General features: G+C 39.0%; 1 protein-coding gene across 1 annotated transcript in view; it reads left to right on the top strand.

Annotated features, from left to right (window-relative positions):
* LOC306770757 (NACHT, LRR and PYD domains-containing protein 12-like) overlaps positions 1-12,515 on the top strand; it is a 203,309-nt gene that overhangs the window by 115,914 nt on the left and 74,880 nt on the right. Inside the window, exons 9-10 of the mRNA XM_079259681.1 lie at positions 7,965-8,084; positions 11,398-11,609. Coding sequence (XP_079115807.1) covers positions 7,965-8,084; positions 11,398-11,609 — 332 coding nt within the window. The remainder of the gene's footprint in view (positions 1-7,964; positions 8,085-11,397; positions 11,610-12,515) is intronic.

The following is a 12,515-nucleotide window of genomic DNA, read 5'->3' as shown; positions in this document are numbered from 1 at the left end:
TAGCTGAACCATTAGGCAGTGTTTGAAGTGTGTAGGTCACATGACTAAAAAGCTATTGAACTTTGAAATCTTAAAAAATTCATATAAAATAACCCAAGATGAAAACAAGGAAAATAAAGGCTGTGCAACATGTGGCAGGACTAGCTGAACCATTAGGCAGTGTTTGAAGTGTGTAGGTCACATGACTAAAAAGCTATTGAACTTTGAAATCTTAAAAAATTCATATAAAATAACCCGAGGTGAAAATGGAGAAAATAAAGGCTGTGCAACATGTGGCAGGATTAGCTGAACCATTAGGCAGTGTTTAAAGCGTGTAGGTCACATGACTAAAAAGCTATTGAACTTTGAAATCTTAAAAAATTCATATAAAATACTACAGGATGAAAACAAGGAAAATAAAGGCTGTGCAACATGTGGCAGGACTAGCTGAACCATTAGGCAGTGTTTGAAGTGTGTAGGTGACATGACTAAAAAGCTATTGAACTTTGAAATCTTAAAAAATTCATATAAAATAACCTGAGGTGAAAATGGAGAAAATAAAGGCTGTGCAACATGTGGCAGGACTAGCTGAACCATTAGGCAGTGTTTGAAGTGTGTAGGTCACATGACTAAAAAGCTATTGAACTTTGAAATCTTAAAAAATTCATATGAAGTACTACAGGATGAAAACAAGGAAAATAAAGGCTGTGCAACATGTGGCAGGACTAGCTGAACCATTAGGCAGTGTTTGAAGTGTGTAGGTCACATGACTAAAAAGCTATTGAACTTTGAAATCTTAAAAAATTCATATAAAATAACCCGAGGTGAAAATGGAGAAAATAAAGGCTGTGCAACATGTGGCAGGACTAGCTGAACCATTAGGCAGTGTTTAAAGCGTGTAGGTCACATGACTAAAAAGCTATTGAACTTTGAAATCTTAAAAAATTCATATAAAATAACCCAAGATGAAAACAAGGAAAATAAAGGCTGTGCAACATGTGGCAGGACTAGCTGAACCATTAGGCAGTGTTTGAAGTGTGTAGGTCACATGACTAAAAAGCTATTGAACTTTGGAATCTTAAAAAATTCATATAAAATACTACAGGATGAAAACAAGGAAAATAAAGGCTGTGCAACATGTGGCAGGACTAGCTGAACCATTAGGCAGTGTTTAAAGCGTGTAGGTCACATGACTAAAAAGCTATTGAACTTTGAAATCTTAAAAAATTCATATAAAATAACCCAAGATGAAAACAAGGAAAATAAAGGCTGTGCAACATGTGGCAGGACTAGCTGAACCATTAGGCAGTGTTTGAAGTGTGTAGGTCACATGACTAAAAAGCTATTGAACTTTGAAATCTTAAAAATTCATATAAAATCCCACAAGATGAAAATGAGGAAAATAAAAGGCTGTGCAATGTGTGGCAGGACTGGACTAGTAATTAGGCAGTGATTTTAGGTGTGTAAGTCATGTGAGTAAAAACCTATTGATGTTTGAATTGATTAAAAATTCATATAAAATAGGACTAGATGAAAATGGAGAAAATAAAGGCAGTGTAGCACTCACAGATAAATAGTAAACTGTTTAAAATTGTTTTGACATTCATAGCCCCAGTGGTTGCGGAGATAGTTATGTTTAAATTCTGCTATGGTTAATTTGTTGACGGTCCCTAACTATCCGCCGGTGGTGAAGACCGCTGCGGTGAAATTTGCTGTCACAACCCCACGACAAAGCAGCTTAGGGTCGGCAATTCATTACGAGGAGACTGTGTGTTCAAATATAGATGGAAGGTATGAAGTTAAGAAGACCGTTGCATCGTGCATCTTAACCCCACGACGAGGTGGCTTCGGGTCGGGAGACTGGGTGTCCGAATATCTGTTGAATATCAAACATCAAACTAACTTTACCTCGGTGTCGTTGCGTGCCTCGTGGCCGCGCTGCAGCAAGGAATCCAGTTTTTATTGTTTAGCCTCGTGAACGTGTGTGGAAGGTGGTGGCTGCGTGCCATTTACACAACTTCTGAATAACTCTTATCATTAGTAGTGGTGCAACAGAGCATCATTGATCCGTTCGGATCAGTATCTACGGTTTGGCATACATGTGATCCGCTGATTGATATGAGAAAAAAAAAAAAAAAAGAAAGCTGCGTGCATAATCGTTCCACACAAGTGCAGCGTGGTCATGGCGAGCGGAGGAACTTGAACGTCCCAGTTCATTCAAATCTCCTTTGTGGGAATACTTTGGTTTCGCTTTCAAATACGATGAAGAAGGAAAGAGGTCAGCTGATAAAACAGTGACGGTGAGTTGGCACTGTGGAATAAGAAAACCGTATTTACATTTTTTTAAATCAGTGAATAATTCAGATAGTTCATGGTGTCTAACAGGTAGACATGAGTTTAAGAATGAGCTTAGAACGCAGTGTTTTAGCTTTGAGTAATATTTTTGAATTTTGTTCTGGTGGATGGATTTATTGGCCATTATATCGGCTATCGGCCTGCTCTAAAGTATTTATATATATGTATCGGTATAAAAAATCCATATCGGTTGGGCCCTACTTTGGAAGAGACTCCTGTAAAAAATACTGTGTGATTACAATATGTCAATTACCATATTGATACTGGGAATCCGCTTTAACAGCAGCGATGGACAGATGTTATATGTCAGTCTAAATAAATAACTTGGAGCACTTGTTAGTCATAAAGTAGCCCATAGTGCTGCTATCTGGCCTACATGCTGGAGTTGTGCTGAGTGTTGTTGCTGAGGAGGTCTGACGGGACGTTTTATTACATATCTTTCTTTCTTTATTCACACTCTAGGTCCATTAAAAATAAAAAGGAAAAGTACAGACATACAAACATATTTAAAAGAGGCATTTGTACCAGTGTTTCCATTTAGCAGATTTGTATCTTATGGAACTGAATGCAGACGTCACTCCACTCTGATGTAATTTTAAAAATAATTTAAAATGATTAATATGGTCAAAAGCCTTTGAAGCATCAATGAAACCAATTAAAACAGTAGAGGTATGTCCTCTATATTTTTCCACCATCTTCTTCAGTATAAATACATAAATCTGTACTCTGGAGTCTACTCTGATTTGTTGTGCATGTTTGTTAACATAGCGAACTACATATTTACAATTAGATTTTGTGAGCTTTTTAAGATCAAGGGCAGGCCCTTCTCGGGGTCGTCCAGCATGGACCCAGGCTCTAAAAGCATTCTTAGCTTGGGTATGATAATTTGCCACATACTTGCTCCATCCAGGCTTAATCCTGGATCTATTGTCACCGTAGGCATAGAGTGGTATACTAGCATTCTACCAAGCTCCAACAATATGTTCATAAAAGACCTTCACAGTGAGAGGTTTCGTCACAGGTCACATCAGTACATAGAACAGCATCAATTGGCAAATAGATTTCACTTAGCAGGATATCAGTTCTTCCATAATATGATAGCTTGTTGTCAGTTGTAAGTTTAGACCAATCAGGTTTGTTCTTATAAGTGCTTTTTACCTCCTAGCAGAGCTCAGGGAGACGACCAAATTCTAATGCAATTATAAATGGAATATGGTCAGATATTGAAGCCTCATAAATAATCTCTGTAGAGCTTATGATGTCATGACCATCAGCAGTACTAATGCATTGATCAAGCCAAGAAGTTGTATGCCAGGCCTCACTCACATACGAAAAGCTATCTGCTGGTAATAACCTTTGAGTGGATAAAACGAGCTTATTGTCATCACAAAATTGCAGCAAGTGTTTGGCAAATAAGGACCTCTTATCTGATATATCAGCATTCAGGTCCACTTCTACATGAACACTAGGAGTTTGAATCTTATACATTTATATTTGTGTGTATATTCTTTTTGATATCACCTGCATGCTTCTACTTCTGCACCTGTACTTTTCCAACAATGGACTATAAAAGTACAAATACATGATATAATGGATGGTAAGCTGAGGAATTTTTCACTTTTGGTTTCCACATAGAATATTACACCTACATGATAAAATAATGGGACAGGCAGGGTGGTGGTAGTTGTAGTGTATCAGATATGTACATATACACCAACAAAGTTGTGTATAAGCACTCTCATTAGAAGGTTTTTATGTACATATGAAGCACTCTTTACATGAAAAATGTGATGAACTGAATTATTTTCCCAGCTGCTCCCTCCCCTCCATCATACATTTATGAGGAAGAAGAAATCACTGGCGAGTCTGCATCCAGTGGTACCATGGCCTCGGCATGGGTACAAATTGAATTTGTACCACTACCCAGGACAAGGATGAAGGCAACATGAGAAGGACCATGTCCACTGCTGCCATAGTCCCAAAGTCCACACAAGATGAGTCTGCACCCCTTTTCTGACACCGACATTACTTCTACTGCACGAGAAGACACAAGACCTGAAATCTGAAACGATGACCCAGCACTGTGGCCGGCTCGACCACCTGAGCCACTGTCACCGCTTCCTCATGTCACACATGACTTCTTGCAAACGAGGAGAAGGAGATGGAAGTGAAAGTAGTCGCATAGTTTAGTTCAACGCCATTTAGAATCAACAGCAGGTTTCTGAATAACGGTGAGTGTGTGAACAACTTTATTCTTCTTTGTCCTGTCAGAGAGTCTGAGTGGGTTTTTATCTCTGTGGAGTGGAAAGGAAGAAGAAACTCTGACCTGTTCATAAAAAACAGCTTTTATTCAGCTGCCTGAGTGGTTTCCTGTTTCTCTGCTGTGACGCAGCAGAAAACCTCCATTTAACAATTAAATAACAACTGATGAAGTTAGTTTAGTTTGAATATGATATCCTTAGACTTTATTAGCCAGAAATGTATATTCTTGTATAAATAGCATCACAAACTGACTTTAAATCCGCTAAAACAAACAGGAAATGTCTGGTCTTTGGTGTCTGAGCATCATTTTGTTGTCAGGATTTGCAACAAAGAGTGAAACATTGAAATGGTCTGAAATGTTTTATTAAATCACCGAAAATCAGGAAATTTGCAGAGAAAAGAAACAAAAACTAACATATCTCACAAAGCGGAAAAAAGAAACTTCCTTAACAGGCCACAGTCGGAAAGTAGAGAGAAAATAATAATATAAATGTACACAGTCAGATAAACACACATGATATATAATATTAACGACACCTTTCATTTAGAATATTTTACATGATACAAAATTGACCTCATACATGTTTTACCTGTCAGAAAAGTAAACAGTTTGATGCTTTTATTAAACATTGACCTGTTTGTCTCAAATCATCCACTTTATTACTTCAATCATTTATGCATAATTTATGATGCCTTGGTTTCATTAAACTAAATCTGCGGGTCAAACTGGTCATTAACAGACTAAACTACCTACCAGTTTAACCTGGATTGATGGATCTTTCAGACTGTGGTGGTAAATAGTGTCAAATCATTTTAAACTGATCACAGTAAAACCTTCATTTCTTTCTCAAGTTTCAAGTCGACAGAATAGTTTTAACGGCGTTAAACAATGAGATTCACATTTAATACTCACTTGACTGTCATCCATATTAGTCTGCAATATGTCTGTCAGGAAAAGACGGGGTCCAGAACTGTGGCTCTGAAAATGTGGGTCTCCATGTCTGCAGACACACCCCTCAGGTCAGGACTGCAGGCAGACCAGTCCTGTATCTGTACCCTCTTCTTCCTCAGTCATGTTGCTGTCATGTGCAGAAAGTGGATCCTCATCACCACCATGAATCATTTTTACTTATTGACTTATTTCTCATTTCCATTTTGATGGCTTGCCAGTCGTTCCTGAATTTGGTTCCTGTTCTGGAGAACTTTCAGAACTTTGCTGCTTGATGGTTTAAAATGTTTTAGAAATAAAGTTGGCTCGGCTCGGCTTTCTGTAAAGCAGTGATGGAAAACGATTCTTTTCACTGAACTCGGTTTAAATGAGTCATTCACGAGAGTGAATCAAGTTTTTGAGTCAGTGAGTCAGTTACCCAGAGAGCATAAAATCTACTGGTGGATTCATGCAACTTAAACAGGTACAAGACAATAATCCTCTGGAAAAAAGGGTGAAAATCAACAGATCTTAAAGTGGAAACATTTATCTTCCTTCTCAAACTACTACACAAACATGTTCTCTGATGTCAGTCAGCTAGAAAAGCTGGAATCTGATCAAAGAGGGCTGCCTCCAGAATTCAGTGATGGACCTGGACCTTCAGACTTAAAGTAAGAGAACTGTTGCTGACTGTTTTCAGAGCTGCAGAATAAACATTTAAGTGCATTTGTGAGCATATTTTCAGACTCTGCTACATGAACTTTCTTCTTTAATGGATCAACAGAATCAGCATGTGAATGTAGAGAGAAGCTGCAGTATCATTAAAGATGTACTATGTAGCTTATCTGACCTTAAAACTGTGTTCTGGACTTGTTTGATGACACATTGACATCTATCGTGTGTTTCTGGAGCCGCTGCTCAGAATCCTGAGGCTCAGAAACTGAACTATACAAGTTTTACATCCGGGACGCGACATGACGTTGCAGAGTTTCATTTCTCAGTAAAATAAGGAACTGGCTGTTTTGAAGTGCACTGTTGCTGATTCAGCAAAGAAATACAAGAAGTTTAAAGGAGAGAAAGAGACAAGTCATCATAACATCTTCTGCTGGCTGGAGAGCTAACAGGTCAGGTAGGATGCAAGATGGAAGCTGAGTTAGCCGTCGGTAGGAGGAGCATGACAGGAAATTGGCAAAAGTTTGTCCGAGAATTCATCATAACACAGAAGCAGAGGTGATGAGGTTGTGATGAGGACACATGAAGAGGAGGAGGACAGGTGCTGCAGGACGGAGATGGACTTAATCCCAATCTGCCTCTTTTTTTAAGTTTTTTTATTAAACGTGCAGAATGCATCATGGTGACAGATGATATTGTGTGATAAACTGTTTAACAAAGGGACTGTTCCAGGGAGGGAAGCAATACTGTACTAAAGGTTGAAATTGTTGTTTACGCTCTCATGAGATGATTCATTTTGTTTTTTTTTTTTTGGTTTTTTTTTTTTTTTTTGGATGTTTTGATACAGAACTGTGTCACAAAAGTGAAAATAAAACATTTTTCCATATTTACGTGTCCCCGGACACATTAAGGGGGTCATGGTGCCGCAGACAGAATCGTGTTTCTTCCAGGTGAGTCTTTAAGGATTCTGGAGATCCTTTGATTCCAGCTTCAAGTTGTGTTAAATGACTGTTTGGCTTTTTTCCTCCTGACTTTGTTCATGTTGGAGGATTTCACTGCAGCAGAAACTCAGCTGGAAAACATCAGCTGATCCAGATGTTTGTCATCACAAAGTCAGTCTGACGTCTGATTTCTGACAGGAAGCCAGAAGAAGCAGAAGGAAAAGCAGGAGGTCAGAACCTGGTTTCTGTTTGGGTCTCAGACCTGAACAGACATGTTTGTTTTCATTCTTTAGTTCTGAGTGTTTCTGCTTTACCTCTCAGGAAGACGAGGAAGACGAGGACGGAGCAGAGTCTGCAGGATCCAGATGTCTGGCTGTGATGGACCCATCCAGACCTCCAGACTGCAGGACTGGACCAGAACCATCACATACAAAGTAAGTGGACTGCTCAGGAAGGGGTTGGTGTCTGAGCGGAGTCTGTTGCCATGGCAACTGGATGCTGGAGCTGGAAATGAGCGTATTGAAAGCTGCTCAGTTGTCCAGGTTGTAAAATGTGTTTTAGTTGATGTAAAAGAGGCGGAGCTGACAGCAAAGGACCATGTCAGAGATTCTTTATTCAGCCAAGTTCCAGACAAGACCAGAAGATCTGCATCGCTGGACTGGATCCAGACTGGAATTAAGTCCAGCTTAGATAACAGGCTCCAGGCTTTCAGAAATTCTGCTGATTCTCTGCAGCAGTTTGTGTGTTCAGAGCTTCTTCACTGGTTTTCATCAGACAATTTCTCACTGATTGATGTGGAATTAATGACAACATGTTTGTGTTTGCAGAGGTCAGAACCACAGATGGAGAACAGAGACTCCAGAACCCGACTGTGTGTCTCTGAAGAGTGACCGGTCCAAAGATCATCCTCCACACCTCAGTGATGGACCTGGACCTTCAGACTCACAGTAAGAGAAGTGAAACCAAGTTTTCAGGATCTTCAGTGACTTCATATTAGTTGATGTTTGACAGAAGTTTTTATGTCAGAAAGTAAAATGATCCTTTTAGAAGAAACTTGATGTTTTATTCAGGTCATGTGAAAACGTTTCTCTTTATTCGTTTCTTTATTTTCTTTTTTATTTCTTATTTTCAGAAACTCTGCTAAACTGATCAAAATGTTTCTGTTACCGACACCTGAGGAATATTTGTCTGTGGTGAATTTTGTTTCTACATTTTGTGTTGAATTTAAAAAAATTGTTTTCAAAAGTTTTTGTCATGTTTTGTTTTGAAGTTTCTGATCATCCTCATTGATCAGAGCTCAGCAGCTCCAGTAATCCTCAACAACCTTCATGTGTCAGTTCTGTCTGGTTTTATTTAAGCTGCTCTTTTCTCATCATCTCACACTGAGAATATCAGCAGGTTATTGATCCTCTTCTATATCAGGGTTAGAACGTTACTTTTGTTTGTCATTACCAAATAGTTTTATCTTTCTTTTTATAAAAGAGAATTAAAATGTATTTTTATGTTAAACAAGCTGAAATCTAGCAGCAGTGATGTCTCCATATGAAGTGAATATTGTCAGAGGAAAGGTGTCAGATGTTGCTGCAGGAAGTTTGGAGTTTAACATCAACCTGCAGGCAGATGACTCGGCGCTTCTTTCAGAAAGCAGGTTTAGTCAAAACTCACTTATTTCCTGCAGAGTTAAAAGAAACTGAGTTTTCTGTTTCACAAAGTGAGTTCTGCTGGACTCGGAGTCAGTTACCATGGTAACATACTCTGTGAGACTAACCTGCTGGCTGGCAGGTTTAGAACCAGCAACTCTTGAGTTTCTTGTCTTCAGCTGCACATTCAGACGGAACTAAATGGCTGATCAGACGTTGTTTCCTTTTGCTGAAAGACCGGTCGACATTTAGACTCAAATCATTGGCAGGAATCTCCGTCGGTAGAGTCTGATCAGACCTCGTTTAGATGTTTCATCATTTCCTGATTTTCTGTTTCACCCTGCAGTCCATTATTTATCTCAACACCGTCTGGCTGCAGAGCTTCACTGAAACCAAACAAAAGTCAACAAAAATAAAAAATAGGAAACTATAACTGTCATGTTGTCACCAGTAAAAACATCTTATAAACAGAACATTCAGCTAAAGATCTAAAGTCTTACTGCTCAAGTACACATACTTAGTGGTCTTATCATCCACACTTATCAATATTTTCCACAATAAAATCAGAAAAACATTTAAAGGGATATTATTAACTGAGAAGTATATATTTTTATGAAGAGGACAGGAGACGATACGTTTGTGTGATGAGTGTGTTTATTGTTGTTTATCTAGACGGCGACACAGTGGTTATAACACACCGTCTGCTGATTGTCTGTGTATTTTATTTAGAAATATCTTCTATGCAGTTCCTTAATGTAACTTGATTTAAAAAGTCTTTTTCTTCCTGCCCTGCGGTGGAGGTGGGCTGAGAGTGGAACCTGCAGCAGAACTGTCCCCACAGTGGAGGTCTGCAGCCAGACCCCTCTCATTTATCTGAATTATATTCTCAGCCCTCATTCAACTCACCAATGTTCAATGGAACAAAAACTTTGTATCACACTCCTGTTTACTGTGCGCCATTGGTGATGTGCAGCAGGTTTCCAAGGCAACCGTATGTTGATGCAGAGGAAATGTGATGCTGTGTGGATGCAGCAGATGGAACATCTGTCAGGAACTCCATATGCAATAATCACTTCTAATTAATCAGTCAAATAAAGACAAAACACAATAATGTTATGGTTTTATTTCCTGCAAGTGGGTTTTACATTTTTAAGTTTAATATTTATTCATATATAAATCCCTATTTCATGGAAAATCCAAGTTTTGTACTTGAAGACATTTAATCATCAACTTGTGCCACAACCGACCTTTAACTAATATTCTAATAGTCGTCTTTCTATTTGAGTTTTACACAACTTTATAACAACACATTCTTGGTTAATAAAACTATACTTCCAAGCATGCAAGTAACTTACATTCCTCTAGGCTATATACTGCCATCAGTTAAATACTTCTAGGACACATTTTAGTTTCAGTATATGTCGGATCTAAAACACAAACATACGTGACAAAGAACAGACGGAGTCAGGGTTCAAATCACAATCATTACCGTGGAGAAGACAACTTGAGAAAACTCTAAACCTCTTCAAATGACCTCCCAGTGATCAGCCTTTTTATTCACTCTGCAAGTTGCACAACAACACACCCAAAGGCATTTCATTGGTTAAGCATCATTGTGTGATCGTATAGTATTGGTTATCAGAAATCATATAGCAGCAGGGAGGAATCAGGTCACATCCAGATACACGTGTAAAGCTTGTCATTCTAGTATTGAAACACAGTAAGTATCTGAGGGTGGTGGCTGAAACTGGCTGAATGCACAGAGCTGTTTTCCAGTCACAACCCTTCAGTAGAAATGCAGCATAATCAGCAGTAAGCATAATATTTTCTTCATAGCAAAATGATAACATGTATTTACAGTGATAAACTCCAACAGTATACTTTATACTTTCATGAACTTTAAACATTTTAGTCCAAAGAAGTATAAACTTACAATACTTAAAATTACAATACTTTCAAGATTTACTAAGTATTTGACTTTGTGGCAGAAAGAAGTAAAGTATACTAAAGTACAGGATGAGTTTTAGTATAAAAGTAGAAATGTAAGTCAATCTATTTAGCTTATACTGAAAAGTATATAGTCTAAGTTTACTTTACTATTAAGTATATAAAATATGATATATCAAAAGTAACCTGAGAGTATACTGCTTCAGTTTTAGTGTAAAATAAGTATACTCATAGTAAACTAGAATAAAGTACTTTTTGCTACGGCAGCCTTTTGATAAGTTTCCACGAGGAACAAAAGAAACGTTCTGTCCAGCTACTTATCTGTGTTGGACTGATGGAGACTTTTCATCGACTCCTGAGTGTAACTAGTTGTTACCTCCTGCCTGAAACCAACAACTCAGTCAGAAAGTTCTGAGTTTGTGAAACGTCTTTTCTGAAACAGGTTCTCGGTGTTTAATCAGTCAGAAGAAACAAAAACTTGTTTGTTTGTGAAGCAGCTGAAATCAAAGGATCCATCAGTTTGATCACAGACTGAATGTTGGATCCAAACAGAAACCTGGAAACTCTTTTACTGTCCTCTGAGACGTCCCAGCTTCTGGACAGTGTCCACACATCCTGATATTTTCATCAACAGTCAGAAAATCATTTTAGTGATGAAGAAATGTCTCTACAGGAGGAAGAGGAGAGGTGTCTGTGAGGAGGAGCAGCTGTCCTGCTGTCCTTTGTGTCGGGACGTCCTGAAGGATCCAGTCTCTACCAGCTGTGGACACTGGTTCTGCAGACGCTGCATCAGCTCATACTGGGACCAGTCTGCTTCCTCAGGAGGTTTCTCCTGTCCACAGTGTGGGATAAGATCCAGAACCAGAACTGGACTGCAGACAGCTGGTCAGATCAGAACTGTAGCAGGTCAGATATTCTGTTCACATCTTGTTTTAACTCAGACATGTTGATGAATGTTTCACATCTTTATAAAGATCATTTCAGTCAATCTGTTTGACTTTTTCTGGAAGACGTGTCCTGTGTTCTCTCTTGAAGAAAAATCCAAATTCATACATTTATCTTTCATATTTGATGGTTTCTGATGCTCCAGCTGTCTCTGTTTTCATGAACCAATCAGCTTTCAGGGTCAATCAGAGCAGCTAGAATCAGCCTTCATCCTCCAAACACGTCCTTGTCCTATAAGTGTAACACTGTGAGAAGACCACCATGCAGGCTGTTTACTAAGTGTCAGACAGTCAGTTTGACCTGCTGGGTTTCTTCATCCTGGAACCACAACAGCTGAAGTCCTGATCCAACACTTTGGAGAAAAAACAGAGCAGGAGTCTCATAATAACCGTTGTGTACGCACAAAGCGGAGCCTGAAAGCAGCATACGCCACTCCTCACGCAGAAGTTGTGATTTATAAAAACAAGACAGGAAAATGTGAGACCTGCAGGTAAACTCTGAGCCATGCGTACGGACAGTTTGGAGACGGGAAAATAGACGATGCAGGTGGTGAATTGCAGCCAGACTGCATAATACTCCTCCTACACATTTCATTTCACTTCACACCAAACATCACTTATAGATCCACGTTGTCATAAACATTCAGACCAGCAATGTTATCTGTACAGCGCCTTGTAGTGAGCCTTAACTGCTCCAGAAACATCTTTCAGCTGAAAGTATAGAAATCTTAAACCCACAGAGTTCAGAGGACATCATCTACAACGCTGTTCACACTCAGTCAGGGAGCGTGCCGTCGGCACCCTGAAGTGTCGTAGCGGTCATTAGATGCTTCAGGCGGAAGACTTT

Source organism: Telmatherina bonti (assembly GCF_933228915.1).
Source record: "Telmatherina bonti genome assembly, chromosome: 20".
NCBI lineage: Eukaryota > Metazoa > Chordata > Actinopteri > Atheriniformes > Telmatherinidae > Telmatherina > Telmatherina bonti.
Note: the sequence above shows the minus strand (reverse complement) of the source record. Positions and strands in the feature narration are given on the sequence as shown.